General features: G+C 37.4%; 1 protein-coding gene across 1 annotated transcript in view; it reads left to right on the top strand.

The window, feature by feature from the left end:
• MAPK8 (mitogen-activated protein kinase 8) overlaps positions 1-24,748 on the top strand; it is a 51,644-nt gene that overhangs the window by 11,199 nt on the left and 15,697 nt on the right. Inside the window, exons 2-6 of the mRNA XM_026061297.1 lie at positions 13,882-14,048; positions 16,697-16,826; positions 18,087-18,145; positions 18,271-18,409; positions 23,376-23,541. Of these exons, the coding sequence (XP_025917082.1) occupies positions 13,927-14,048; positions 16,697-16,826; positions 18,087-18,145; positions 18,271-18,409; positions 23,376-23,541 (616 nt within the window). The 5' untranslated portion in view covers positions 13,882-13,926. The remainder of the gene's footprint in view (positions 1-13,881; positions 14,049-16,696; positions 16,827-18,086; positions 18,146-18,270; positions 18,410-23,375; positions 23,542-24,748) is intronic.

Here is a 24,748-nt window from a genome sequence, read left to right as displayed (position 1 = left end):
TTTCAGACCATTTTATAAAATGTTGCTATTTGATACTTGGTTTGCATAAATGCACGCTTTGCGCTTCTGAGGAAAATGTGATGTGAAGTGGCCATGTCGGCCTTGCCTGTGCGCCACAGGGAGCGGGATGTGAAATCGCTGCTGGAGCTTCGGTGGTCGCTCTCTGCCAGCTGGCCAAACCATGTTAGGAAATAGGTCAGCTGGAGCAGTGTTTAACAACAGGAATTGCTTTTGTGGCTTTCTACATCTTTGGATGTGATCTAACACTACATATTTCTAGACAAATGCCAGTAGCTCAATATTCTGTTAGTTACAGTCTTCGTTTTATTGCTGTCAGTTGGGTTTTTCCTTACTGTTAAACCATCTCTAGAAAGTTAGTTACTTCTGACATTATATCAGACTCTTTGAAGTTACCTGAAATATGCAAGTGGAAAAGCTTAAAGTTACAGTTGCCTAATGCAAAAATTACTTAATGTTGCTCACTTTCTCCAGGTTCAGGTTTCCCCAATTTCAGGTTCAGCTGTTACCTTTTGGCACTAATGACAACAACCTGTGACTGAGCTGATTTTATTTCTGGCTACCTAGTATTTCAGTGTAATTTGATGCAGGGAGTTCAAGTAGTAGTGCGTAAAACATAGTGTTGAAACCAAGCTATTAGAGCAGTATTGTGTATTCCTGTTTTTATTGCTAATCTTTTATCATGGCTTCTGAAATATTTGGGGTGGGGTTCCCAAAGTTACACACTGCTTTGTAGAAGCATCTGCCTTTGGCTTAGAGGCTCTGGTATTGATCAGAAAACTCTGGCAGGGGCAGTAGTAGAGAACAGAGGCATGCCAGATTCAAGTTTTTGCTTGTAGCTTGTATGACTAACCCTGTAAATATAGTCCCTGCGGGGGTCTAGCATCAGTGATGCAGCAGCACATCTCCTCAGCCTCTGTGAAATCTTCTTGTTCGAGAGGGGACACTGAAATAGGACTAGAAGGCAAAACTCAAGGGGCTGCATTTACCAGTGGCTGCTACTGAAGAGTTCTGCTTGGGAAAAATGCATGTTCCTCTTCCCAGGAGAAATGCTTGACTGCCAGTAGTAGCTCTCTCCTCCCTCCAAAACAATCAAGCAAGCTCCTAAATGCTGGTGGCTCTTTTAAGTCAGACTGTTCACCTGCGCTCTGCACTGGTGCTGCAGCTGCTCTCGCAGGCTCTTCCAGGAAGGCAGTCACTAACCAAAGCAGCTAGAAGAAGGAAAAGGTCGGTTTAATTAAGATGAGGAATGAAACATGCATTTACTACCCTTTTTTGTATGTATACATTTTTTTCTTTTAATAGCTTATAGTCTGCCCTAAAGCTGGAAGTTGAATTTCAGAAGGTGTAAAATTTTATGGAAGCTTTCTGCCCCCTTCATAATACACTGCAAATTATTTTTGTACAATGGATAGCACAATGTCTAGCTTGGGAATTACAGTTCATAAAAATGTGTAAATATTAAGGTGGGAATGATTTAAATTAAAGAATACTCACTAGAAGTAATTAAAGATAAAACAGTTGTTGGTTGTGTTTGTATGAGGAAGTTTTCTCCTATCCTGCCCATCAAATTCTACATGTGAAATAACATTAGAAATAAAGCTTCACTCATTTTCTCAAGTGGACAAAATAGTGGGCTGTGCCTGGTTGTCTGCTAAAGAGCAACTCTGAATTATTGCAGAGCTGACTGGAGGTCTCCAGCAGCTCTGGAGACAGTCCCCGGTCAGGGAGCTGCTTCAGCTGCAAGGAAGCACAGGAAAGCCTCTCCTGGAAGCTGGAGATGGGTTAGATTGGTCCCTTGCTGGAATATAGGCTGCAAGTATTTTTGAGGTGGAAATAAGGAATGGGTAGTGTGTGCTGTTACTTTTGTGGAGAGAAGTATGGGACTAGAGAGCAGAAGCAATGCAGACTGGAGAGAGGTATGTTATTTGAGAAGGCAGCCTAATTTAGAGAGTCTGAGAGTACCTGATCTACAGCAGGTTCTCTGTGAACGTATGTGTGCTTCGACATGTTCAGTCTTAAAAACATTTAGTTTGCTCCACTTGAATTGCTGCATTTGGTCACTACTAATCTGGGTGAAAATGCAAACCACTTTGAGAATCTCAGGGCCTTTTATACTTACATCTGTAGATGATGTAAGAAAGCTCCCTGGATGTTGAGTGAATAGGATTACTTGCCTGTTCCAACCAGTACTGGCATTTGGGGAAAGATGTCTGTTCTGGAGACTAAAATTAGATATCGGACTTGTTTTGTGTGAGTAGTTCTTTCACAAAATGACAGTGGATCCTGGAACACTCTTGTACGCAATACTTTAAGTATTCAATTTAGCAGAATTTTAGGTTTTACTAGGAAAATTTATATTGACAACTGATAAAGAAACAAAAATAGACCTTTTTGTTTACTAGTTTAAGAGTTTAGAATGAGAAGTAAAACTTTAGATATCTTGGATTAGTTTACAATAACAGTTATATGTGAATACTCTTTTCTAAGCAATGTAATTTGTTGCTCTTTCTTGTCAAAGGGAAAGCATGCTCCTTCCGTTGCTTAGAGCCTCTTGTTGTGCCATCAACCTACCTATATATGTTGTTTTGTGTTTAGTAGTAAAGTTAGTGTTCATTTCGATCTTTTATTTATTTATTTTTTATTATTATTTTTCTTTAGATGGGAGGGGGGTCACTCTCCAGATTTGAATTGGAATTCAGTAAAGAGTGCAAGCATTCTTGTGTAAGCTCATACTGTTTAAGTGGTAGATAGCTCCTTTATATTGTCTGCGACTCTAAGGGATTTTTGGAAGGCAGAACCAAGTTCAGCTCATTGGAGTAGTCCATTCAATTAGGTGATTATTTTATGGAAACTGTGATATGGTGTGTACTGGCCAAGCAAAGGCTGTTAAAGCGGAGAAGGGGGTGTTTCATTTCCCTGCATGTCCTTCCCTTCTTAGTAGACTCTTCAGATAACAGGTACTGTTTTAGTATTCAAATTAGATGAAAAAACATGAAGAAAACTAGTGAGGCATGCTAGAAAATGTCATGTGATCTAGCTGCAATATGAGGTTAGAACCAGTATATGAACCTGTAAGGTGGAATATTAAATCACTGGGAAGATTGCATTAGCATTAATGGATTTCTTGCATTGTTAATATAGGACTGTGCATAGTTGTTTCATGTAAAATGTGCTGAGAACAGGGTTAGCTCAACATAGAGGGCTCTAAGTCTTTGCAAGAGATTTATCAATCTGGCAATGATATTTGCTGCACCACTGAGGAAATTCATTGGTATAAAGAGCCTGTATATTATTTTTTTTAAGTTTCATTTTGCTAGCATATACTCAAAAGCTTTTTGCATTAAAGCTTCATCGGTTTTTCTATACAAAACATGTCAGCTTTTCTGGAATTATTATCTTTAGTGAAGAAAACTATCTATTTATTGTTAAATATTCAACAGGCTGTTGGAAATCAAGAAATTGGCTTTGAATTTTCTATGGGAAAGGAATATTAAAGGGAAACTGTAACAGCCTTAAAGTTTAAAAAATTGAAATACACCTTGAATCTCTTGTCTTCAGGCAAACTGAAGTGACATCCTTCTGTGTTTGAACTTGAAAGCAGTTGGCAAGTCATAACATAGAAATCTAAATGTTCCCTTGTTATGATTATGTAGGTTTGCCCTGCCTCAGTATTTCTGTCCTCAACCAAAACTGAGGTCTTCTGTCCACCTTTGCTTTACTGAATCTGTGATTAGTGAAGTTTGGCTTCCTGACAGCCAAACAATGTATTAAAAATCTAGCTTTCTTTTAGGACATGACCTGCACTGCACTTCTGGCCTGTGCTACAGAAGAATCACTCCAATATATGTGATTTTGTTCAATAGTTGCCCGTATAAAATGGCCCCCAAAATCAAGCTGTAGACTCAAAATTTTGTGATATGACAGTTCTTATGTGAGTGACCTAAGATAAATAGAGGACTCCTATAATGTAGATGTACGTCAGATGAAGCGGGAGGCGCTTCCGTATCAATTATGCACAATCTAGAGACCTCATTAAACATATGTCAACATTAAGAGCAGCTTAGGCAATCATCTGGAAGTTGTTCAACTCATAACCATCTGACTTGTGAAGACATAATTTAAAAGCTCTGCAAAATTTTAAGAAAATTAATGCTACAGTCAACAATGATGATATTTCATTTTAGAATAATCTTCATATTTTTCAGAGGTCTGGTACTACCTTACTGCACTGTTCACTCAACTAACATTAACTCTTTTTTCCAAATCCCTTATCTGTATTAGCATTTAACAGAGCTTGAATGATTTTGAAGTATAACTTTCCTTTCCAAGGGCAATATTGAAAATGAAAACATTAATAAAACCACGATTACTTTTGTGAATAACTGAACAAGTTACAAAGTTACCTTTAAGAAACAGAATGCTGTAGTGAAAAATGGACTCCACTTACAATACCCCATTTAACAGATGTCCAGAAACCTTTAAATGTGACAGCTGAAAATTAGACAAGCATTCACAGGCACATGATGCATACAAATCAGCTATGTGTGAACTGCAATTTCACAAAGAAATTAAATAAAAATCATTAATGCAAGAACTTTATATATAATGTGCATTTGCTTTGCTTTCAGTAGGCGTCAAGCATATACTTGAAATTCTGTTGGCTTTTTTTACATATCTCTCTAGGTCAACCAAAGATTCCCACAGAAGATTAATTTTCTGTGGTGTTAGACTCCTCATTTTAATTGCAGTGTTCTGAATGAAGTTATTGAATCATCATTGATAGGTAGTTTATGCCATTATGATGTCAATGTATAGTTGCTTTATTTTAAAATTGCCTTTTTCCACTTCTACATCTCATTATCTATCATGATTTTAATCTTTTGTCACCCTGCTTCTGATCAGCTTCTCTGGTAATCTGCTTCCTTACCTGAGCAGCGGTTGTTCCTAGGAGCCCCCAGTCTCATAATTGCCTATAGTTTCAGCTAAACTTCTCAGGGCCTTGATGCAGATGAGTTTGGGTTGATGTTTAAAGCAAAATCCTAGTTCACCCAAATCCAGCCCCATTGATGTGATGGATATAGAAGGTTTGATAACCTTATCTGGACTGTGAGCTCCACGTAGCCACAAACCTCAGCTGAACCACACTGATGCCAGCTCTAATTTGAACACATTAAGTTCACTCTGGTTTGGAACTGCGCTGTTTAGAGTTGAAACTGTGCTACATTGGAGACCTGTGTATAGCACTGTCCTGTGGTATAGGTAATAGATTTAAACAGCACCAAATAAAAAGGGGCCTGTTAGGAGAAGCAAGTCATCTATCTCTGCTTTCTAGAGAAATCCACATATGCATTCTTCAAAGGCAAATTTACTAAATATGTTGTTATTGTTTATATAGTTTTGCATTATGAGTTTTTAAGTCCATCTGGCCATTCCTAAGGTTTTTAATCCACCTGTAGTAAGACCTTTAAAGGGAAAGCATGTGAGCAAAGAATGAATTTCTCTCTTTCCCATGCTTCCGTCTCCAAATCCTGTTTCTGTCTGACATATTTAGGTTTTACTAGAAAAACATTTTAACATGCACCATATTTTATTTGGATTATTGTCCTATATCTTGACTAATAAACTGAATGTTTTCTGTATTGTAGACAAAGTTAGATATCAGTATTAAAATACAGCATTATGTTATCATATAGTATCTTGAAGACAGCAGGTTTTTATGGAACAGTCCTGTTGAGAAGTGCTAAGGTATATGCCTTTCTTTAAACAGATGTGAATGACAGAGATATATTTATATATAAACTTTGTTGTACAAGGTTTATTTTGTTCTAAAATCTTACTGCTGTTTTAAATAAGCTTCATTTAAAGGATGGTGAAGAAATTTGGTTAATCTTGATTGTCAGTATTATTTGTTTGTTGCGAAGGATAGTGGGGCGTCAGTGAAACCGTATTAAAAAAGTCCATACTTCTTAAGGTTGCTGTAATATTTACTTTTAAAAATTTATGCTGCTTGTCTTTTCAAGGAGTTACAAGTTCCATGCATCAAAACATTTTTACCTTTATAGTACTATCACGTCTTTACAACTTCAACAGAATGTATAAAAAAATGAGTGGAAATTGTTGACTCTCCTAAGTCTCCTGCAGGACTCATAAATTCCAGTTTTCTTTTGGTGGAATCAGACTAGCAATTATGTACAGTCTTAAGGGTTCTCCAGGGACTTTTCAGTGTGTGGATATAGCGCTATTTCCATGTTCATCCTTTTCATTGTGTTTTCTTGGGTAAATACTACCTATGGCAATCTGAAGAATGAGGGCAACCAAGGCAGAATGCATATGTGCCACTTAATATGGAAATCTGGATGGTTTTTTGAATTGGCAGATGGCATGGAGCCGCTTGACCAGTGGCAAATGAATTATTGAGACATGATCTGACAATAAGCTCTTTTATTGTTTTCCTAGCAGCTTATAAGACCAGAATCAATCAAATTTCTCTATTTCACTTACTTCTGAGTTAAAAGTGCCTTAGAAAGTCAGCTATGATCTTACTAAATTCATCAAACACAACAGTTAGGTTAGATCAGGGATACTTTTTTTTCTCCTGATTGCTGACCTGATATGCCTCTACTTAGCCTGTGATCCACTGGATGTACAGCACAAAGCTCTTTTTCTTTTTCATGACCCATGGCAGTGACTGGGGAGTTTATTTGATTATATATGAGGAAAATTTTCCCAGTCCCCCCTCCTCTGTTTTCTGCCAGTTTTGCCCTCTAAGATAGCACGTAGTGGTGTCAGATGAGTCCTAATACCACAGTAAAGGAGGGAATGGGGAGAGGACTCATCCCTTTCATTTGCAGACTGGACTTAGATTTTTACTGGGTTATCAGTACTCTAAAACTGAATCCAGAGATGTTTGATGAAAGTCAATATGCCAAACCACACTTTAACATCTCAGGGTTCAGTTTTAGAGTGTCCTTGTTTTGCATAATTGTGGGCTGCCACTAAAAGGCTACCATGGATTGAAGTTGGCTTATGCATGGTGTTTTCAAGGTGAAGTACAGCAGTTGATGTGTGAGGAGAAATCAGTGTTCTGTGGGATTCTTCCCCCATTGACAGTGATAGCATTCTAGCAAGCTCTCAGGTAATGGGACAAACTTACTAGTTTCCTCATTCCTAATGAAAATCTGCAATCTGCATCTTCCTTTTCTTCCTATATGTGCTTCTGCAAAATTGCTAGAAAATGGAACAAAATGTCAAATTTCAGGCAGGCGAGTTTATTGGATACAGCTTTATCAGGTTTTAATGAAATAAATTGTTGGGATATTTTGAGTAAGAATCTTGAAAGTCTGCCTGATTCTAAATTCAGGCTTAGTTTAATATTTAAAGGCTAAGACTTTTGGTGTTGTGGATCTTTTAAGCTAGACCTCATTAAGACTAGTCACCAGTAAATTAGCCGATGGAAAAAGATGAAGTCTTTTGGCTTTGTTCTGGGAGCTGGATTTACAGAGTTGGGCAGCACCAGGCGCACTTCTTGAGGATGAAGAGCTCAGCTTTCCACAAGAGGTGAACAGGCAGTGAGCACAAAGGGTTTCGAGCTGAGTCAGAGCAAAGCATTGAGTGGAAATAAACTTGCTTATAACCTGAGCACCTTAATTTTTTCTTCCATGGTCAACAGAAAAATCATGCAGTAGCTGTAAGAGACTTTCAGGATGGGGGTGTGTGTGTGTGCCAGGGTTGGTGAGGCTGTGGAAGTTGTAAAGGCCAGATGGGATCCTGGAGACTCGGGGGCGAGGGGAAGGAGCGTCTCTGTTCTGAGCCAGCCTGCCGTGCTGATCAGGACTTCCCCATTACGTCCTAGTGCCTTCCTTATGTCCTTCACAATAGCTCACCATACAAAATGTGCTAGAAATGTATTTCCTGAGAATCGACTCCATTTCTTCCTAAGTTAAGTAAGTCAGTTTTATGCTGGAAGAGCATGCATGTAAAACGAAGGGATAGACCATGTGTCTTGCTGAGACAGTGGAGGCTGATACTTTTTGATGTATAGAACAAAAGGATCCAGAAGACGGAATGATAATGGTGAGAGGAAGATGCGCTGTGGGGTTTATATCGCTCCTTGATTCTAAATGATTATCTGATAGAACAACTATTGTTAAAAGGATGCTGGAGGAGAAGCCGTTTTTGATTTTGGAGTATGATCTAAGTGGACTCAACCTTCTCTGGAGAGTCAAGGTACCAAAAAATAAGTGTAAAGTTTAGAAAGAGACATTTTGGTAGAGGAATGTTATGTCTTAACTTAAAAAGTGCAATCCTTTTGCAGGTGATTGATATGTAAGTAGAGAGAAAGACAGGGACTTGAAAGCTTGAAATAAGTCTATGATGCTACCTTCTTTGGTGCATCATGTTCCTGGCACTTCTTTTCCCTTCCTCACTGCAGCATCCTCTTCCTCCTTCCTCAGTTATTTCCTCATATATTGCTATGCCCATTTTATTTATTATCTTTTTTATATCCTATCGACTAGTCTGAGGTGGTTTGAATTCTTTCTCTGCTTCAGCTAATATAAGCCTATGCTTTAAACTTACATGAAGTTTGTACTTACTGGGTAATGGAAAAGGAAGACAACTACTACCATGGTTCTGGTTGTGAGTGCTTGAACATATGTTTGGCTATATGGAGATTTTTCAGACCTGCTACTAAGTTAACTGGGCAGCAGACTAATGTCTGTTTTCAGCTGATCTGTTTGGTATGTTCATCCTTTTCCTGTTTTGAAATGTGCTGACTGACAACACTGACTGGTAATGGCAAGCAGAAATATCCCACTCTGAAGTAAGACTTTTTTTTTTCTTTCTTTACTGCACCTTGTGATGCAAGGCACTACATATGTTAGTCTTTAGATAAAACATTAAATTTAGAATGTGGCTTCAAAGCTGCTCTGTACAGATGTATATTGAAATACTAAAAAAATTCTAGTGAGATCTAATAGAATATTTGTTTTTCTTCTGTGTTCTGACTACTTTTACTTGAGGAATATATCCTAATGTGAAGTTTCTTAGGAATTCATCTTTCCCTTCAACAGTGGCTTACTGGATATGGTTGGCTTTGCTGTTTGTAAGAGTGGGGCTGTTTGTTTTCAGTCACTTCCTCCTGTAAGTAGTTCCTGCAGGAAAGCAATCGTAGCACTGCAAAACCCATCTCCCCAGTCTTGTTCTTAACTCATTTCCTAGGACTTGGAAATGTTATAAGATAGTGTTCTGAGACACATTTGAGTTTCACAGTCTGTAAGGCTAGTTAGGCGTGGAGCAATGTAGCAGTGGAGTTAGGAAGGGTCCAGGTAGATTAGATCTCTTACAAAATAAATACCCTCAATGATTATAAGAACATTTGTCATGAGCAAGAGTTACTTACCGTGTTTCATGTCTAAAGGAGAAGCATTAACTTCTTTTATAGAATGTTATGTTTTTTCCTTTCTATTTCTGGCTTTGTTCTTTACTAATATAGGATTTTTTTGTTTGGGGTTTTATTTTAAATACTAAGTGTCATGACTGACATCAGTTGGTGAATTTTTCAGCAGGGTATAGGCATGTTAATTATATCTGTCACTGAATCATGTTCCTCAAACATCACATTCTTTTTTTTTAATAAACAATTATTAATAAACAATTACAAATAAACCATTTACTGCAGGAGTTTGTAATTTGCATGGAATTAAGAGAGGAATGTAATAATTCTTGAGACTGGGAGATATAGTAGATTTTTTTTTTTAATTTCCTAACTAACTCCAGAAGATGCTCTGAATTATGATACAGTGGATTGACAATATTTTGCTTTAGGAATATTTGTTGGAACAGTTTCTCTTTTAAAAGTTTTTGAATAGCTATTTGAATAGATCTAAAATAATAGAAATTTTGATTAAAAAAAAATTTTTTTTGGTTTGTTAAAGTAGATGTTTCCTTCCTCTATTTAGGCAGTCCAGTGAGAAGAAACTTTGGCGCTCTCAATTCTGGGGAGCAAAACCATGTTGCACTTACTCTGAGGCTTGGAAAAACCTATTTAGAGAAATCTTCTTTAGGTAAATCTGTCTTTTGGGATGGGTATGGAAATGGAGATGAAGGAGGAGAGGGTTCTTTGAGAGGTGAGGTTTCTGTCCCTAGTGCACAGCAGAGAGTGGAAACGGCTAAAGCAAAGGGCATTAAAGAATTGGCGTTTAAGGCCTAGGACAAGTGGGATTGCGGGCTGGTGGCTGGCCGGCCTTGTGCATGTTGTAGTCCCAACTGAAGCCATCTTTTAGCCAAATATTTTGGCACCAAGTGCTCATGTACAGGCAGAAGCTACGCTGGACCTTGATGGTTTCTCTCTCTGGCTAGGAGACGAGTTCCCTGTTTTCGCTGGCAGGTTGACTTTGGGAGAAGCTGGAATGCAGGTGAAAGATCTGGGGAGCCCTTAAAGCTTCACAGTGCTCCCTGCAAGCGTGGGGATCCGTCGCTGGCTAAAGTGAAAGAGAGCGTTTACATACCAAAACTGCGTTTCACAGACTACTTTTTTAGGATCAGCATGGCTTCTCTAAGAGTCCAGACTGTGGGCTTTTCAATTATGAAAGACAGATTTATTGTACAAATGATTAATCTTTGGAGCAGAGAAGGGCAGATGTTGGCTGTAGACTGAGTTGGTTTCTCTGGGTGACTGCAAAGCTAGTGCCTTTGGAAAGGAGTGAAGGTTTTATTACAGAAAAAAGACTACACACAGGATTTTTTTCCTCAGTGAAAATATAAAAGGATCTTTTTACATTCTGGTGTATGCTAAAATACTATTTTAACTACAAAATAGTTAGTAAATACAAGTTTTCCAGTACATATTGGTGAGCACATTTTACAATATTAAACATGTAGTAAATGACAAATCTTTAAGATAGTAAAAGTTTCTTGCTAATACTGCGTGTCCTTAGAAACACTGAGTTTAATAAAAAATCATGATTTTGAAAAATATGCAGTTGCATACTATTTTATCTTAATGCTGCTTTCAAACTGTTGGATATAATTAAATGTGCCTGTACCCCATTGAAATTTAATTTAATACCCCAATTTAATTCTCCCAATTTAATTTCCATCATAATAGTTGCTATTTTAAATAATAGCAAACACCACTGGGAATTTTGGGAGGAGACTGTATTAGGAGAAGAGATTGATTGGGGCCTGATGTCTACCAAGGGCCTGATGTAACCAGAATTTGAAAAATTTGTGCATTTCTTTTTCTCCGGCAGCTGTCCTCTGCTGTTTACTGCTCCTCACAAGATTGCTTTTCTATTACTATTCCATCAAGACATTAGACTATTAAAAGCCAGGTAAACCTTGGCTCCAATTTTGTGTGAATATAAGCCTTGTGGGACAGGGACATAGTTAATCTGAAGCACTAGACTTGTATCAATTTGTAGAACTCAGTATTGTTCCTTTATTGGACTTGGAGGGCATCATGCACCAACTGGATAAATACCAAGATACTTTAGGGTTCAGCTGGAGCTAATGTATATTTTCCCAATTTTGCACAAGTATGTAAAATCTGTTATTTTTAAAAAATTCTTTTTAAGAGAATACTGCATCTGAAAATCCCTTTCTTAAATTATACTACATTTAGTTCAGCCTTTGATCCTTTGAAGTTTACCAAATTGGAAGGAAGTGAAACTAAACACCTGGATTTGTAGGCTATTTAAAATGTTGACCGTTAAATGGGAAAGTGTCACCATTCATTTGAAAGCCTCAGATGGAGAGGAATGGTCCTTTTTGCATTCATTTGAGAGGAGTTATCCTAGGTGAAGCAAACTTTCATTTATCTTGATTTTTTTTTTTGATTTTTGATACCAAACAGCAGAGCTCTGCTAAGCTGTTCCAGCTAATCCTACGATGTTCAATGTTGCTACATATTAATACAGTTTTAGTGAAGAAACTTGATAGTTCCTTTATCTCAGCTGATGAAGAACAGACTTAAGATTGGGTGAATGATTATCTTGTTTTTTGTTTTCCGGTTTTCAGAAATTTGTTGGGTTGACTTCATACCTTCCACAACAGATTTTCTCTCTATAAATTCAGGGTTTTTGTCATTATGTATTTACTGGACACCTTTTTCTTGTTCCAAAGCTTTGGCAATGTGTGAGAACATCTGTGACAAAAGTACTGAGAAAGAAGCACAGTCCAAAGATGCAGCGATAAAATGGATAGGGAAGTAAAAGCTGGAGGTGGGGTCTTCTGGAGCCTGAAGAATGAAGCCTTTTGGCTGTATCCAGTAAACCTGCATCCATCCCAGAGACCTACCATTTATAGTCTGGATCCACAGCTTGTGTACAACTTTTTCTCGTGCTTAGCAACAATTCTTGCCCATCTACATAGCTGAAATGAATGCAGGTTAGGTAGTTGAAAGTACAATTTGCTAAGCTTTTAAATTCTTAAAGAATTCTAATTGTAGAAGATTTGTTTTCAGAGACAGACCCAAATACATACCTTGTGGGGTCTGATTATATGTGGAGGCCATGTTTGCATTGTCCACATTTTCAGAGCATGTTTAAAATTAAACAAATGTATAGTATAGTACATGGAAGCTAAGAATCTGTTTGGGCGGTTGGATAATATGGGAATGTTGGGTAAGTTAATAACTAAGGAAGACAGCATGCTGTTGCTCTTAATGAAGAGTTTCTTGTTCTGGTCAAACAAGAATTTGCACCACTAAACATCTGTTCTAACTCCACACAAAATCTATATAAAGAGAAAATTAAAAGTGCACAGTTAACATTGAGGAAACAGGACTATGAAATTTTAATTTTTTCTCTACAAACATATTTGTTAAGATACTGTTTTTCTTTTTATAATATAAGAGGTTTTTAGTGGAATATATATCCTTTTTTTGACCTGTCTTTTTCTGATTATTGCTTTTGTCATCATTCACATTTCTTTGTTAGACTTTCCTGGGTTTGATACATCATTAAACTAGTAGGTCTTGAAAGCTTTGTTTTCCTTAGGTTAACAGACAAAACATCCTTCCTTAAAATCCAGCTCTCTCTGTTATGTTGCTTCGTTGTGCTGGATTTGACTTTTTAATTTTATTTTTTATGTCACTTGATATAATGACTGTTGTATTATGGGTAATCGTTTTGAAGAGTGTTGGATGTCAGCATACAGTGATGCTGCCTATGTCACATAGAAGTTTGAAACCTAACATTTTAGTGGCACCTGTAGTGTTTTATCATTGTAGAGGTATTGCCCAGATTTCTGGCGGAAAGGGAGCTGGCATAAGAGATCTCTGACAAGGTCAGTTTTCCTTTTCCGTCCTTGATTGATGGTATGTGTTTCCACATCAGTGATGGATATCCCTGTGAGTTGTGAGTGAGAGTATTTCAGTGTTTGCAGTGGCTCGAGGACATGCTGATGTTTTGTCATTCTTATATTTACAGAATTATATGATAATTTAGGTTGGAAGGGACCTCTGGAGAGTGTCTGGTCCAAGCCCTGCTCACTTGTTGCATGCGTGTGTGAAAAGGATTTACGGTACTCCCATGTCATCTGTGGAAGACATAGCTTCCTCCCTTCTTCTTCTGTCCATTGTCATTTAGGATTTTTGCTCCAGTCGTTCAGTTTTACTTTCAATTGTTCCTCCCCTTCTAGAATCCTATCCTGGGATAAAAGATAGGATTAAAAAAAAAGTAAAAAGATTAAAATAAGATAGGATAAAAAAGGTTTTGGATATATGCCACCTCATTCCTGCAGTCAGGAAAAAAAAGCATGTGTTTGTATATGGGACTTTTGGGGGAAATGTCTTCCATTTATTGTAAAGAATTTCCGTTTTATCGAATATGTAAAGTTTTCAAATTTGTTTCTTTGCAGGTCAGAAGCAAAATTTGGATGAAGCAATCTAACTAAGTTGCCGTCATGAGCAGAAGCAAGCGTGACAACAATTTCTACAGTGTTGAAATCGGCGATTCTACTTTCACTGTGTTGAAGCGATATCAGAACTTAAAACCGATAGGATCAGGAGCACAAGGGATAGTATGGTAAGGTTTTTGTGAAGTTTAAATGTATTTTTAGGTTCATTTTATAGAATTTTCTAAGTGCTTTGACTTTTATATGTTACGGAGGAGGAGTTTGGAGAACTACTTTTTGTATGAAAAACAGCAATAGTAATCATTAGCCACTTTTTCCTCAACGATGTCTCTTGCTGTTGTTTTTTGACCTATGTCTCTTCCTGCTTCAGAACTGATGCCCTTCTGTGCAAATTCAGCCAGATGTAATGAGTCCCATAAATTAATGGGGGAAAAACCTGCAGAAAGAAACTAATCCTAAGACACAGTGCTAACAGTGAAACAAAAGCTAGAAATACTCTCTGTGTATATTTGACTCTCATAAATGATTCTTCTGTAAATGATACTTCTTGAAATGGTTTGTTAGCAGCTTGGTTCACTCAGTTTCATCATCTAACTAGTCTGTGATACCAGTCAGTAGGCATTTGTGATGCTGACTGTCAGTGAAATATGTAAATACCTGACGTAGCTTAGGAAAATAGGACTTGACAATATAACTCTTTGAATAAGAGCTCTGCCATGTGGACTGACAAGTGTCCAATTGACTTAAGATTGGTGACAGCTAGCTGCTTGTAGGGTCTGTTCCCTATGCAGTGAAGTTATCCCAAAGATGTTAGTTTAAGCTTCTCTGAGACCTTTCTTTTATGATCAAGATAAGGTTGTAGATAGCACAGGAACTTGCAGACTTTCCAGTTTTTTGTAACTGTAAAATGCTAAAGGCAAAAAAAATAAAAAAAGAAAAAAAAAGAAAAAAAAGAAATAGGAGAAAATGCATAATTTTCTCAATACTTTTCCTTGTAACTTCTTTTCTGCCTCGATCTTGTCTTGATCTATATTTAGAGAATCTGTGGTACATTTGACTTTTAATTCATATTTGTGTTTTAACTGGGATAAAAATAAAACAGTATGCTTAGTGCAAATGAAAAACATGAAGGCCAATAAACTGGAAGCAGGTGTGTTTGAAGTGATAACTTCTATCATTAGGATTATTTGTTCTGTAAGTAGCAGCAGCAGGAAAATGAATATGAATTTTGGTTGTGTGCGTTCATGTAATGAGAGCGAGGAGAGTTGTTTAACCACAGTCTGTAGCTTTTAATGTTACCACTGTTCCTCTGATTCCCAGATCTGTGTTACTGCCTGTTTTCCAAATTTACTGCCCCTCCCAGAGCTGTGATCTGAAAACTGACCATGTAATTACTGCCAGTGTCATTCAGTGGAAATTGAAACCTCTTCAGTTTAAACCACTCTGATTACCCTGAAAAGGACTGGAGTTCTCATGTGGTTAAGTCTTGCAATGTCTGGAGGACATGGGGGGTAATTCTTGTGGTTTGTGGTTTTTTGTTTTGTTGTTGTTTGTTTGTTTGTTTTAACCAATTCAACTTAATTTGGAGGAACATGAAGTAGATGCCCAAAAGGCTCACACTGAAACAGACTCTTAGGCTACAGTTACATGCTGGGGGTGCAGAAGTTTAAATACTGATACAGGAGTCCTACGTAGGCTTTTTTTCCTGACCGTCTCTTTGCCACTCTTTCATAACATAGTCCATCTCTAGAGATAGATGGGGCAAATTCCAGCAAGTGGAAAATGTAAACTAAAGAATTGCTAGTAAATGTTGTTCCCATTTCTTCTTTTTTCCCCAGTGACTAGAGGTTTAGATTATTAAAAAAAAAAAAAAAAAGCCTATGTATGATAAAGAAAACATGTTTTTTAAGTAGCTAGTTGAGTTCACTAGATGCTGACCCTTTACTGGCAGGTGTTCTTTATTAGGTTTGTATACCATCCTTGATAACAGACAGTAAAATAGTATTTTCCCTGCTGATACTTCTTTAGTAACTGACAAGTATTTGCTGAATATTCACAGTAATCAGCTACCGCATGGCCTCTTACAGGAAACAAAGTCTATGCCTTCCTGTCATGGAAATGTGATGTATATGAGAGTTGTCCAATGTAACAGTCTTCATCAGTTAAAACAAGGGAAACTAAAATTAACAGCCTGTGTTACTTAATCGTATCAGTCTTGAAATTAGTCTACAAACTAAACTTTGTTCTTCCTTTTTATCAAATTAAAGCCAGTGGCATCAAGATGTTAAGGCTTTCCTAACAATGTTTTGTTTTGTTTTGACATTGATACTCCCATTATGACTGGGATATTGAACAGCTGCATACTGCGTAGTTAAAAACATGGGAGTTTTGTGTAACCTGTTTTTCCCGTCTCCTCCTCCCTTTCTTTAAGTGTAAAGATTTTACATAGAAATCAACATGTTTTTTTGTATTTGAAGTGTTTTGGCTTTTTTTTTTTTTTTTATGCAGTCAGTTCTTGAGTGCCAATGAATGGAAAGAACTCGGTATCTTTAGTAAGGTACTCTACTAAATGGTGATCCTGCAATTTTTTTGTGGAAATTGTGGTATATTAGGACTCTGAAGTTGGGAAAACCTTTCTAAATTATAAATTGCTCAGCATACAAGAGTACTCTGCTTTTATACTCCCTGAATGTAAGTTGAATAATATTGGAACTTTGGTTTATCTGCAGACTTGATACATGATATATGAAAAAGGTGGGAACTGCCACAGCTTAGAGGAGTCTGACACTGAGATGTAATAATTTTATTTTAATTACAGTGCAGCTTATGATGCCATCCTTGAACGAAATGTTGCAATCAAGAAGCTAAGCCGGCCATTTCAGAACCAAACTCACGCTAAAAGAGCCTACAGAGAGCTTGTTCTTATGAAGTGCGTTAATCACAAAAATGTAAGTGCAGTATCCTGCTTTAGATAATGAAGAATTAACTAGAAGGTCATTCTTTGTAAAAATCTTCAGGATGACTTTAGAGGATAACATTTTCTGTAGGTTGAAGAGGTGTTCAGAGCATGGCCCTGTCTCCATGATAAGTACAGAAAGATCTTTCAGAAGAACCATTGTTGGCTAGTTTTAATACCCACCCAATCTTTAAATACTCTCTTCAAGCTCAGGAAGATAGTCAGTGTTACATTGCTACATATTACAGACAGCTGGCAAATGAAAATACCATGATGGGTAACTGCATCTTTTTCTGCTGCATCTGCTAAACCAGGAGGAGGAAAGAGGCTGCAGCAGATTTTTCTTTTTTTCTAATGCATGAATGAATTAGGAATCTTGCAGTGTGACAACAGGAACTGTCTGATGCTTGAGAAGCTGTAAAGTAGAGCAAAACACAGAATTGCAGAGAGAATAAGTGATAAATTTATCAGGGTTGGACTACAGAATGCTGGTATTAGCTTTTTCTTCCTTCACAGACAGCTATATGCTGTCTTCCTTGCCTTCACTCTCAATACCCATTCAGCAAGATAAAATTTCCCCTGGCTATTAGGCAAGGAGAGTCATAGAAGGCATATTCTGTCTTGCAGCTACTTGGGAAAATTCTCTATACTCTCTAGGACAGAGACATTTTATGTGCGGATTCTCTGGACTAAATTTCACCTAATAGCATAATTTGTATGATGATAAACTGGTGCTTGCCTGCCTGATTCTTGATAATGAGCCATAGTTTGACCTGTTACTGCATTTCCCATCCATTCTTAGCAACTGGAAAATATCCTAAGGCAGCTGCAAGAATCTGTTTCTGTCTTTGGATTGACTTGTTGCTTTCACTTCTGTCTATGGCAAAGTGGCAGTGTTCGTCAGATTTTCATCTTAATATATTTTTCCTAATCTGTAATAAAAATCCTATCAGGCCTCTTAAAACTGAAATAGGGGTTAGGGGAAAGACAAACTGACTACTCCGGGTTTTAACCTTTGGAGGTTATCTTGTTAGTGCACACAAAGTGTCTTTAGATTATGTGATATTTTTCCTAGAATCATTAGCAACTACTACAGTGTGTTAGACCTGGTTGAGCTCCTGGACACCTCTGAGCTTCAGTGAAGTTTACCGGGAGGTTTGGATGAGAATGTTGGCTATCAGTTTTGGAATGTTGACTTTGCAACTTTGCTGTTGCCGTGATGCGATTATATTTCCTCTCCCCCTTCCTACAGATAATTGGCCTACTGAATGTGTTCACACCGCAAAAATCCCTGGAAGAATTTCAAGATGTGTAAGTCTGATTTGAACTAAAGCTGAGAATTAGTTTTAAAAATATTCACAGAGAAAGACGAACAAGTGAAAGAATACCATAAAATGGCAGTATTGTCTGATTATTCTTTTTTGTTGCTTCATAAGTTACATAGTGATGGAGCTCATGGATGCAAATCTCTGCCAAGTGATTCAGATGGAGCTAGACCATGAACGAATGTCATATCTTCTTTATCAAATGCTGTGTGGTATCAAACATCTTCACTCAGCTGGAATTATACATAGGGTAAGTGAGCTTGCTGTGTTTGTTTTGCACCTGGTTTGTACCTGGTTTTGTCTTGAGTGTTTAAAAGAGTCAGAAAAAAAGGAGAAATAGGACCACAAACAATGCTTCGTAGGCAGAGAGAAAGAGCTGAAAAGAAATGATTTACTGTATTCCACTGTAATTCTGAAATTGATCTTTTGAATGTTATTCCTGGATTTGATGATAATCTGCACAGAATAAGTAAACGAACATCTTTACAGTGAGTTACATTACCTCCTCTAATTCTATGTAATGATCTATCTTTAGTAGTCATGGCAGGAAAGACCATCTGAAAACATCTCTGCCTTTATTGTTTTGGTAACCAAACCTGAAATTCCATCTTTTGAAAGAACTGCCCATTTACTTCACCTCTTTTACTAGCAGAGTAATGAATACTTATCTGAAATATCCAGATAAATGGTTCATGATGAAGACCTGTAAGTGGAACTTCATACAGCTGCATGTCACAAAGCATTCATTCAGATTGCCTTCAGGCAAAACTGACTACTACTTTTAAATAGCATATATGTGTTGCAGTCCAGTCAGGAAGTTCTGAATTTAAGGTTTCCTATTCAAGTTCAGCATCTCTTATGTTTGTACGTAGTGTAAAGATTGCTTGAGATTACCTAGTTATAACTTTTCAAATATACTTTGTTATTTTTGGAATTTGTAAACTTGTGTTTTTAGGATGTTATTTTTTTCATAAATGTTAGGACGTTTTAGGACGTTAATTTTTTAATACGTTAGGACGTATTTTTTTTAATACGTTTAGGACGTTAATTTTTTATAGAGAGAGTTTTTATAAGTTTTCATCTCTGAAAGGATGCAGAAGAAATAATTAAACTTACTCATTCATGATACTTCTGTCTCAGTCAGTACCATGTGGCCTTCCTCAAGGATGACGTAGACAGCAAAGTAAATCATGAAAGGCGATTCTGATTGCTCCAGCAGGTGTTGTTGTGTTGTGATGCCACACTGGGGGTTGTTGCATAGCCTGCAAGCTGGATCTGGCAGTATCACACTCCCTTTCAACGTGCTGTTTTTCCCTCAAGGGAACTGGGTTGATTGTTTGAATAGAGAATACAGTTTGAACAGCCAAACACAGTTTCCCTTTGCTCAGCTAGCTCCAGTGCTCATCTGCCACCGCTTGCCGGTGAAGAGCACAGGGAGGGAAGGTGAAGGCGTGTTTCCTGCTTGAGTGCAATCTGCCCTGCAACGTTCGTGTTTGCTGGGGGAGGGAGGGGTAGGCAGAAGCGTTACCCGATGGCAGGCATTGCATCCCGCTTTCTGGTCTGCGTGTGGGCATTGAGACAGGTCAGTGGACTGCTGGCATTTTATTCTGGAAATGGTTGACAAAACTAGATTTCTTATCACAGTTGTGATATTATATTGTATGTGACTGATATTATGCAGCCTTTTGTGTCATAATATACGTGTGTTTAAGGGTTTTGAATTGAAGGGTTTGTACAGAACTTGACATTTTCTGGTCTCTTGAATACTTAGGTATGCAGGTTTGATGTTATGGATTTTCTTAGGCCTTTTTTGTATTGAAAAAATGGCCTATTGTGTTGACATGTTTGAGTTGGTAAGAGTGTCTCTTTCTGTGGATATTAGTGGAGGTAGGAGGGAGCTTCTGAAACTTCACTTGCTTCAAGAACAGTTTGAACGTGAACAAATGGAGACATTTGTACGTTTTTAGAAAAGAAGTAACTATTCTGATTGTTGTTGGGTAGGAGTACAGACAGGAGCTTTGAGCACAGAATGCCTGCCTTTGTAAATCTGGTGAAGTTTTTGAAATGCTTCATAGTGTGCAATAATATAAAGTTTAAGGATAACCTGTTGTAATGAGATTGACTACTGATACACTTGCTGTGTAAATAGTAACATATGTATGTATGCATGAATGCTTTTGAAGGACTTGGGCAGATACATTTCACTTGCATGTCCTCATGATAGATTTTCATCTGACAGCTCTTTTTCAGACTTTGTTAGAAGATTCAGTCTGTTCTAGCAAATGGTTGCTTTATTTACCTGCAGTATGTTATGCCTTTACGCTTGACAGTGCAGAGTGTCAAAATTTGTTCTGTGGAACAATTTAAAAAAAAAAAAAAAAAAACTCGAAGAGGGGGACGTCCTTGAAAAGGGACATATTTCACCTGGAATGTATGTGGCTGCAGTAGTTACTTTTTGGACCGCTCTGTTGGGCTTTCAGCAGCACTGCCCTTAATGACTAAAGCTAATTACTTTGAAACTATATTCCTTAAACTGTGGCTGCCCTTGGAGCATTCTAGGTATTGGTCTATTGTACTCCTTGAGTCTTCTCTTAAGTTTTGAGCCTTTTTTTTGTCAGTAGTTTCACATGTTTTTTAAGTGGGTTGTTCAGCTTTTCAGATGGCTATGATATCTTAACATCTCAGTAACTTTTTTAAAGCTTGTTGAATTTCTGAAGCTGTCATGTTCTATTTAAGTACTGTTGGATACTGCCTGCTGCAGAAATAAGTTTTCTTCATAGCAAACTACGGACATGGAGCAAGGTAGGGATCGAATCCAAAGAGCTTCAGACTGTTTCGCATTGAAGTTATAGAGGACGTATTTGGCTTCCACATTAGTGGATAAAGATTTGATCTTGATAAAGATTTGGTTATAGCTTTACACTGGCTTTAACAGATGTTGATAAATGAACCTTGTGGTATTCAAAGCATTTTGCAGAGGTGGAATCTCCAGCAAGTCTAGAGACAGATATGCATTCATTTCCATTTGCGCTCTGAGAAGGATGGCTAATCAGAGTTGTGCCTCACTGACTTCCTGAAGGACACAGAGTGTCATTAGTCTTGCATGGAGGCTCTGAAACCTTGTTTTCTCCTGTCTACTTTTGAATACTTTCCATAGGAAAAAAAACCCAAATCCTTCCATAGAAAGAGACTCCTTCAAAAAATGATTTAGCCCATGTAATGGTAATGAATTGCTCTCCAGAGATGCCTCTCTCTCCCTGCCTGGTTCATGGGGAGTCTGCCATGAATTATCTCTGATTTTTAGGCATTGGTGTTTTAAATGTTTAAGCTTAGGTGATATATCTTCTGCTATAGATTCTGAATATATTTGTACAGCCCAATTAACTTAATTACTCTTATAGGAGCTTCTGATTTATTTAAAACATAGGAAGTATTGCCTCTGGAGGAATTTGGAATGCAGTTTAAGTCAGTGCTAGCCTCTGGCATTTTGAAGGGCAGGAGTTTTGTATTCTAAATTCCTGTATTCCAGCGTGTTCCTAGGCTTCATGTCAACCACATAATGTTCAGAAATTAAGGATGGACAGTAGTCTGTAAGCCCTTGCTTTTTGTTCTCATAGGTGTTTTTCCTCTTGTGAAGGGAAGATCTCTTAACATTTTCAGTGTTAATCCTGCAGCTTTGAGGGGAATAAATGTGATTAATGTCATGAGCATACGCCTGAGATTCTGTAGTGAACACCCTCCAAATAATGCAAATGTGCAAAAATAAAGCTGATAATAAATAGGATTATAGCAGAAACAGAAATGTGCATATTAAATAGCTGAAATGTATTATAATACTTGAACTTATTCATTGCATTTGGGAATCTTTTAAGCCGAAGTTGTCTGCAAGGTCTGTGTGTGTGTGATTTGGAAGTGTGTGTGTGTGAATATGTAAGTATGCAAGACTTTTATTACCCATTACAATTCTATTGTTCAGGAACTCTTTCCTGTGGTTTCCTCTGTCTTTAGTGCAGCTTTCTTAGCTTTCTGAGGGACTTGCTGAAAGCCATACAAAGTCATACCAATGAAAACTACATATATCTTGCAGATAGTTGCTTTTAAGACTTTCTGAAATAGCGAAAGGCAGGCCTAGTAATCAGATGCCTGCATCAAATGCTAGAGTCCTGCGTGAAATCTTGTTTTTTTGTGTCTAAATAATGTTGATAGGTTGATAGGCAGAAAGGATCCAAGCTTATCTCTGATGGTCTGTCTGTTATGAATGATTTTATGATGCATTTTAAGGCAAAGTTGTTCTGAAGTTGCTGATAATGTTTGCTCTGTGACATTCAGGTGTATGTAAGATCCTGCTGAGATGGCGACTGAGTATGCCTGTGTAGCATCTGTATAAGTAGACATTGCAAAGCCACGAGTGTCAGTGTGAATTTAGGATCTTTGTAACATTTCCTGGAAGAGGGAGAAGATAAAAGAGGCAGCAGAAAATCGAAAGGAGGTTTTAGAATTCAAGTGAAGAGAATACGTTTACAAAGTTTTCAACTAAAAAGCTCTGAAACTGTATCAGGGCATTTTCCACTCTTATTTTAAAGATTAAGGGTTAATTTCTGGCGTTTTTTTACTGGTGACCTTTTGGGTTTGGTCATCAAAATTTATTATAGATGTAAACCAAATCCTAAATGGGAAACTCGATCTCTGTAAGCATTGATTTCCTTCTTGTTGTTCAGCGAAACACCTGCATTGGTTCACAAAAGGTAATGCAGCCTCAAATAACAACGAAACCTTTTATTTTTTACTATCACGTATTGATTTTAATAATTTTTATATTGTGATGATTATTGCATCAAGTGAATTCAGTAATTGTCATGTTACCTGTGATCTGCATTGTAGTCATAACTGTTGCTCTAGTGAAGAGTTTCTAGTCCTTTCCTCAGAGCTAACATTTCATACTAACCTCAGTTTATTTCAGACATTGCTAACATATCTTGTAACACTAGTTGTGGTTTCCTTTTTTAATTGTTTTATAAATCTAGAAACACAATAAAGGAATTAATTATAGTTTGCTGAATGCATATGAATTAATACAAGGGGAAAGGACACTGCAGTTATACAAATGACTTAGTTTATATGTGGGTTTTAATGTTGGCAGTATTATCTTTTAAAAATATGAACCACCGAGTACTTGTGTTTGTCTTAGCAGTCATATATGATGTTTCTTTTTAAAGGATTTAAAGCCCAGTAATATAGTAGTAAAGTCAGACTGCACTTTGAAGATTCTTGACTTTGGACTGGCCAGAACTGCAGGAACTAGTTTTATGATGACGCCTTATGTAGTGACTCGTTACTACAGAGCACCAGAGGTCATCCTAGGGATGGGATACAAAGAAAACGGTCAGCAAATATAGTCTTTCTTTGGCATAGCTTTATTTTTTGTTTGGCACACCACATTTTACATGTTAATGTTTTTTTTCAACCTGTAGAAATCTTATAAATTAGCACTGTGACCAAAATGCACAATCTGGTTACACTGATTTGTTTATTTAACTAAACACATTGCATTTAATAGGAGAAGAAATTGAGGGCCTTGTTTGTTTAAAAATTTAAATAACCTACTTGGAAGAATAAGTTTCATCCCGGAAGAACTGGAAATATATTTTCTTAACATCTATTACATGCCTTGATATACTTTCACCTGACTTTATTCCTGATGAGGTTGTAAACTGTTACGCATTAGTAAATGTATATCCTAAATTTAATTTTACCTGACTATATTCAGTATAGCCTTTCAGGATATAAGGAACTTATGGGCCACTCAAACATGAACAAGCTCAGGCCTCCCAGTGTGGCATTACCTTTTATTGAAACCAGCCCATTTTAAAATTGTGACACAAAGTTCTTGGTTAATGGCGCTTAAGAAAAAGTCAATAATGTACTTCAAATGAAAATGCAGAGTACTGTCACAAAGTGTCATAGATTCTTTGAGGTCCGTGAAAAGTTCCAAGGAAATTTCAGAAGAGGTGATTGTTTATTTTGTCCCTCTGCTTACAGACATTTTCCTTCTCTTTATACCCACTCTGTGGCCCTTCTTCTCCCAGTATCTTATGTAAGAAAATGAGGAAGGAACATAGCATTTGAGGGAAAGTTACGTAATCAGGTGCATTACGTCCTCCAGATGACACACCTGCTATCCTTTAGGAAACAGAGGTAACGTGCTGTTCCTGAAATTTGATTGTAGTGGTCCCTGTTCTGCTGCCGTTTCATGGACTCACCATCACTGTTGTTCATCCCGTTCACTCAGTGTTTCCATCCCAGGGAGCCGCAGTGCACTAAGGTCGCCATTTGCTGGAGGTATTTTAGACCCGGTATTGATTAGACCTGCCACAAGCCCCGTGAAATGACATGATGCTTTGTGAGCTGGCTCCTGGTGACCTGAGGTATCACTCAGGTTACAACTGGGGCTTTACTCTGTTTTTCAAGATTTGCACTATAATCTGCAAACTTCCCTGGCAACTGCATAACATTAGGGCAAATGGCTGCAGGCTGTATGTAAACTATAGCTTTCAGGAGCATACAGATTTGATTTTTTTTTTTTTTTTTT

This window comes from Apteryx rowi, unplaced genomic scaffold (assembly GCF_003343035.1).
Source record: "Apteryx rowi isolate R43461 unplaced genomic scaffold, aptRow1 scaffold_18, whole genome shotgun sequence".
Taxonomy (NCBI): Eukaryota; Metazoa; Chordata; class Aves; order Apterygiformes; family Apterygidae; genus Apteryx; species Apteryx rowi.
The sequence above is the reverse complement of the archived record's forward strand: the minus strand, read 5'-3'. Positions and strand labels throughout refer to the sequence as shown.